The sequence below is a fragment of the Physella acuta genome, unplaced genomic scaffold, assembly GCF_028476545.2.
Source record: "Physella acuta isolate Inbredline_101_S28 unplaced genomic scaffold, ASM2847654v3 ptg000387l, whole genome shotgun sequence".
NCBI lineage: Eukaryota > Metazoa > Mollusca > Gastropoda > Physidae > Physella > Physella acuta.
In genome coordinates, this window is record NW_026731906.1 from 2,501 (window position 1) to 9,759 (window position 7,259).

The 7,259-nt window shown below is 33.2% G+C and overlaps 1 protein-coding gene across 1 annotated transcript; it reads right to left on the minus strand.

Moving 5' to 3' along the window:
- Positions 1–1,652: 1,652 nt before the first annotated feature.
- On the minus strand, positions 1,653–2,265 carry LOC131942100 (uncharacterized). The gene has a single exon (XM_059301821.1). It carries the CDS (start codon positions 2,185–2,187, stop codon positions 1,840–1,842), a length of 348 nt encoding a protein of 115 aa, XP_059157804.1. The 5' UTR covers positions 2,188–2,265; the 3' UTR covers positions 1,653–1,839.
- Positions 2,266–7,259: the final 4,994 nt, after the last annotated feature.

Genomic DNA, 7,259 nt, shown 5'->3' on the forward strand with positions numbered 1-7,259 from the left:
ATAGTTAACTATTGATAAACATTTGTTTTAGCAAAAGGTCTTCACCTAATCACCACACCACACATGATCATTATGTTCAAAGCTATCAAACAAAACTAAATGGAGCAGCAGTTTGAGTTTTTACTTAATTGTAAAGTTCATCTTTAGATCTTGCTATTTATTGGGAAGAGAAAGTAGAGTTAATAGGTTTCTTGAGCTCTGCATATAATGGATAGTGTGGTCAGCACTATGTCCAGCCACCTTTCCTACCATTGGACCATGCCGTCTCATGTTAATTTGTAGTAATTGTAATTAATTATTAACATACATTCTGGTATTGAAGTAATGTATTTTGTGATTCAAATTAAATAAAACAAATTCAAATCTTATTACAGGAAGCAAGTGGATCTAACTGCTTCATTTTGTGCTGACCAAGGACAAGTCACCTTAACTCACTTCTAAATAATGGCTTGATAAACTTACAAAAACGCAAAATCAAAAGTAGTTTGTAACAAACAATACACTTATGAAAATATGTTTTGTGGCTACTTTCTAATTATAGGGTACCAAATTCTATTGCCAATTATCAAGCATTTCAATCACTATAATAATCATAAGTCTAACTTTTACTCCTAAGTTAAAGTAGGCTAATTTTTTAAATTCAAACTGAGCAGCCTAATTCTACATTTCTACTTAAGTAAATATTTAAGAAGGCATTTACAAAGGCTGCTTGACACCTACACAAGAATAGTATTCCTTATATTTAAATTCATGCACTCTCCTACAATTATTTTTTTTATGAAAAAAAGTGTAAATATTTTTTTTTGAGAAAATCACCAAGGAATAATTTTAATGTTTTGAGTTAATGGAAGAAGATCTGAAAAGAATTTTTTTTTTAGTTACACAACAATTAGGCAATTCAAAAACATAAAGAAATAAATGTATTAAAATATTAAAACAAGCTGTATTAATTCTCTCAAAGAGCCAAAGAAAGATAATTACTGTTCTTAACCTAAAAGGGAACTAACACCTGCTTGTCATGACAAATAAGTTTATAAAACAGTGGTGTGAGCTAAGTAAATAGTTCAAATTATAACTCTGTAACTTCATAATTTCGGGTTACCAGAAAAATGTACAAGAAAATTAACACACAGAAAAATTTTCAAACAGAATAACAAAATGATCATTAGAAAATTCTAAACTAATTGTATATAATATAAATTTGCTTTCATTTGTGCCTAATGCAAGTTCAAAAATGTCATGATTAAATTTTACATAGATATTAGAGTGTGTTCAAGATTTGGCATTGAGATTAACTCTCTTGATATTTGTTGTTGTAAACTTTTTATTTTTTAAGTCTCTATGAGCTTACTGTATTAGATTTTCTATGGTTATACACAGGTACCCCTCATTTTTTTTTTACTTGCATCCTTTTATTTTACTCAGAGATATAATGTGCTTATTTTCAAAAGTTTTGATTTTTGGGAGGAGAGGAAGAGCTAAAAAGATATAGGCCTATTTGTAGCAGCAAAGTGCAGAAAAGGTGCAGTTGAATTCCATTACAAATTAAAGGGGTTGTGCAAATATTCTAGAACAAAAATAAAATGTACTTTTTTAATAACTTGTTGCAATTTCAGATAAGCCTTTTTTTTTTTTTTTTTTTTTTTTTTTTTTTTTTTTTTTTTTACATTAAGATGTTTATTACAAGAACAGTACAAATGATGAGAACCATGATGAAGTGTACAACCTGACTATAAATATCTCAGTTTTCTCCTGAACATGATGATAAACACATTTTTACAAGTTTGTGATTAAGTTCAAAATGAAAAGGAAAAAAAAAAAATTATATATATAATAGAACTAAGCAGATTCAGTTGTTTCTGTGGTGCCATTCGATGATTCATTTGAGTCTGTCTTTGCCTTTTTCTTCGGACTTTCATCTTCTGCATCTTCACTTTCTTTTTCATCTACAGATCGCTTTTCTGCTGTTGTTTCTTCTGTTTTTGATTCTGTCTCTTCTGAGCTAGCATTTTCATTTGTATTTTCTTCTGAATCTTCTGTTTTTGTGTTTTCTTCTGTTTGTTCTTCTGCTTCAGCATCAGCCTCATCAGCTTTGCCTTTCACATCTTCAACTGTCTTTGCTACAATTGGCTCTGTGGTCTCTTTTGTTTCTGACTCAACAGCAACATCATCCTTTGTTCCAGGCATTGTAAAATTGTGTGGTTTTCAGCGGACGACGACAGAAACGCTGTTGTTCCTTCCACGACAAAGAACGAGATGCGAACATAAGCCTTAATGTTATTTAAATGAAAAGTAATCCAATCAATGGTTGATGAACTACCTGTTGAAAGTACAGTATTATTGAATTTTTTTTGTGTGCTAAATATTCTGTTTGTGCACTAACCCCCCATTGCACATTTTTGATAGTTACTAAAATTTACAATACTGACTTATGTTATTTTTCACTGATATTTTTAAGCACTGATATTACCAAGCTGACCATCATTATCTGATTTTTACACCATCCCATCCCCTCAGTCACAAAAAGCTATATATAATACATTTTTTACCTCCCCCCCCCCTCTTGTATCATATTATCCCTCTCTCTTAAAATCAAAACTGTAAACTTACAATTTTCAACTCATGTGATGTAAATTTTATGCTTTTCTGGAGCTTTTTTTATTTGTTGATTTATAAAGTTACATATAACTATAGCCAAGCTTTCAATTGGCTTGCTGTCTGTACATACTATACATACATTTACAATTTATTCTGATACTATTGGTACATCTGTAGACATTATTTATTTAAAATTTGTGTTATTTTAAAGCAAAATATTTTGACAATAAACTGGTGTTCTTACTCAAAAAGGCTCAGAAATTGTTTAGACATATAAAAACATCAATATAATTTTGTTCCATTTGTATAGATCAAGTAAAATTTGTTTTTAAAATACTGATAACCTGAATTAAGTGTTTATGTTAAGCAAATTATTTTAATATTTTGTTTACTGCTTAACCCAAAATTTCAAGACTACCATAATTGATATTTTTTTACCTTCATTCTTATATATTGGAGCTCATGTAAATCCGCTGATGGTTGAGGTTTTACTTATTTATATTAATGTTTATATTATTTGCTAAATGAAACACTATGTTTTATATGTAATTATTTAATATTACTTTTTTAATTGAGATAATTTTCAATTAAAATTTTAATTTCATTAAAATATTTCATCAAGTGTAAAAAATATATGTTTTAATGCAAACAGTGACATTATAAATACTTCTGTTAAAAATAAAATTAAATATTTCCAATTTTAGCAGTGATTACTTCTGAAAGTTTAAATATATTTTTTAATAACTTTTTATTGCCAACCCACCCCTTACCCTTTAGTTGTAGGAAAAATATATATAACAGTTCATACAAATGTATATAACATTTTAAAAAAACAAATTTCAAAGGATAAACATGTGTACAGTATTTTTTTAAACTTAAATTAATCAAGTCTGCATTATTAAACTGCAGATATTTAAATTTGTACATAGCTTAAATTATTTTCAGTCATGAGTTATTTTAATTTTGATGTCAACTCACTAAAATAGACTCTAGATCTATATAATGAAAGAATTGTGCTTTAAACTTTCAAAAAACAATGTGTTAGTTTATAATTTTATTTTAAAATACTTATTTTAGCATGAATAAAATACAAAACCATAAATAGGAGTTGTTAAATTATTTCTGATCTAAATACTTTCAAACTGAATAATTTTTAGATGAAGGGACCACAATTTTGGAAACCTGCAAACCAACCAGAGTTTGTAATGGCCAATAATGTTATAATCAATGCCAATTGGAATTGGTATCGCAGCTGCTATTTTCTTTCTTTCTAAAATCGAGTGAATAGTTGGCACTGTTTATGATCATTGCAATAAATAAATGTATAGAAATTTGTCGAAAATAAGCGCTTTATGTAGAGGTTTATAAACAATAATAAATTTAAAGCCTTACGAATGGGGGGAGGGCTGTAGACTTTTCGAACAGATGCCCGGAAGAAACATTGTATGTCACCATGACGTTTCAGTATGACTGATCAAACAAAGGGAACTAACTATAATTTTGCAGCTAGATTTTTATTTCAAGGTTTTCCCCCTTTATTTTAAAAGCCGACCGAAAACTTAAAACGTCGCCGTGCCACTTTTAAGGAAGAGCTAAATAACTTTTGAATTTAAAGTTATTCTACTCATCAACTTGTAGCAGCTATCGTATGTCTAATGTCAAATGCCATAGCTGGTTTAGGGTCTGTACACGCTTTGTTTAATATAAAAGGTTTTAAGGATGGTTTATATATTTTTTAAAAATATTGTGTGGTCCCATTTTGTTATAATATGTGGGATTAGAGCAGGGGTCTCCAAACTTTTCAGTCCGAGGGCCGCATTAACTATAAAATTTCAGTTCGGGGGCCAGTTTCTTCCAGGCATGTCTTTGATTTTTCTGGGCAAAGTTCCTCAGCCATCACCAACAAACGTTTTTTCCGTGGACAAAAAGATCTCCGCGGGCCGGATGAGAGGACCTCGCGGGCCGCGTCCGGCCCGCGGGCCGTAGTTTGGAGACCCCTGGATTAGAGCAATTACATATGACACCGCCTTTAATGCTTTGCTAAATTCTGGCTATTCATCACTTGCTAATAAAATATTAGAGTAGAAGTAGTTGTGTATAGACATTTTTGTTATGTGGGATTGGGAGAGTGAAAAAATATCACATTTTTGGTTGTAGCCTATATTTGCATAAACCCAATGTTACAAAAATCCAAATCTGACTAATCATGAGTTTCTAAATTGACATTATAATTTATTTGTATCCTGTAATATATATATATATATATACATACGTACATACGTACATACATACATACGTACATACGTACATATATATATTTATATATATATACATATATATATATTGTTTACATATGATGGTGTTTTACACACACACAAACACACAGACAAACACAGACATTATATATATATATATATATATATATATATATATATATATATATATATATATATATATATATATATATATATATATATATATATATATATATATATATATATATATATATATATATATATATATATATATATATATATATATATATATAAAGAGGGAATGTCGTGTCCAGGAGGAGGGGACAACAGAGCCGTAGAATATGCTAGATATTTTAAAATGTCTGTCATAAGGAGATTAAAAGATAATCCTCTAATCTGTGTGGGTTTATTTGATGATAATATTATTCCTGATATAACTATTTCGAAAGCATTTGCGGTATAACTACACGATAGCTATTCCTATTCCAACGTCATCCCTATATGGATCATATACCTATTTCAGTGATATTCCTATAATGACTGGATTATATTGAGCAGGTGCCGTCTTATTTTTACACATGTTTTTACAGAGAGTGCTGAAAAAAAATATTCCTGCGCAGTAACAAGCGAGGCTCTGAAAAATAAGACCCCCTGCTGTGTCATCTGTAGAGCCCCAGGGACTTAATGACAAAATTATGTGACGTATTATTTTTATACTTCTCGTGAACGTTTGACAAAGTTCAATGGAGCGTGGTTGTGTACTTTACAGACAGAATAAACGCAGGCGTAGAGTTTGGTTATGGTTATCTTTTTTTATTAACATAAATCATAACATGTTGAGATAAAAAAAAGGATGAGACTCGACAAGACTATCCAGATAAGGACTGGACTCTGCTAGGATTGTTGCCTGGTAGGATCTTGTAGATTTGACATGTCGTAGTCATGACATCGGTAACTGACAGTATTGACCCTTGTTTGCATCTAGCTGACATGACGCTTGTATCTAGCTGACATGACATCTAGCTGACATGACGCTTGTATCTAGTTGACATGACGCTTGCATTTAGCTGACATGACGCCTGTATCTAGCTGACATGACATCTAGCTGACATGACGCCTGTATTTAGCTGACAAGACGCCTGTATCTAGCTGACATGACGCCTGTATTTAGCTGACATGACATCTAGCTGACATGACGCCTGTATCTAGCTGACATGACGCTTGTATTTAGCTGACATGACATCTAGCTGACATGACGCCTGTATCTAGCTGACATGACGCCTGTATCTAGCTGACATGACGCCTGTATTTAGCTGACATGACATCTAGCTGACATGACGCCTGTATCTAGCTGACATGACGCCTGTATCTAGCTGACTTGACATCTAGCTGACATGACGCTTGTATTTAGCTGACATGACATCTAGCTGATATGACGCCTGTATCTAGCTGACATGACGCCTGTATCTAACTGACATGACGCCTGTATCTAACTGACATGACGCCTGTATCTAACTGACATGACATCTAGCTGACATGACGCCTGCACTAGCTGACATGACGCTTGTATCTAACTGACATGACGCCTTTATCTAGCTGACATGACGCCTGTATCTAGCTGACATGACGCCTGTATCTAGCTGACATGACGCCTGTATCTAGCTGACATGACGCCTGTATTTAACTGACATGACATCTTGCTGACATGACGCCTGTATCTAGCTGACATGACGCCTGTATCTAGCTGACATGACGCCTGTATCTAGCTGACATGACGCCTGTATCTAACTGACATGACATCTTGCTGACATGACGCCTGTATCTAGCTGACATGACGCCTGTATCTAACTGACATGACATCTAGCTGACATGACGCCTGCATCTAGCTGACATGACGCCTGCATCTAGCTGACATGACGCCTGTATCTAGCTGACATGACGCCTGTATCTAGCTGACATGACGCTTGTATCTAGCTGACATGACGCTTGTATCTAGCTGACATGACGCTTGTATCTAGCTGACATGACGCCTGTATCTAGCTAAAATGACGCCTGTATCTAACTGACATGACATCTAGCTGACATGACGCCTGTATCTAGCTGACATGACGCTTGTATCTAGCTGACATGACGCTTGTATCTAGTTGACATGACGCCTGTATCTAACTGACATGACATCTTGCTGACATGATGCTTGTATCTAGCTGACATGACGCCTGTATCTAGCTGACATGACGCCTGTATCTAGCTGAGATGACGCCTGTATCTAACTGACATGACATCTAGTTGACATGACGCCTGTATCTAGTTGACATGACGCTTGTATCTAGCTGACATGACGCATGTATCTAGCTGACATGACATCTAGCTGACATGACGCCTGTATCTAGCTGACATGACGCCTGT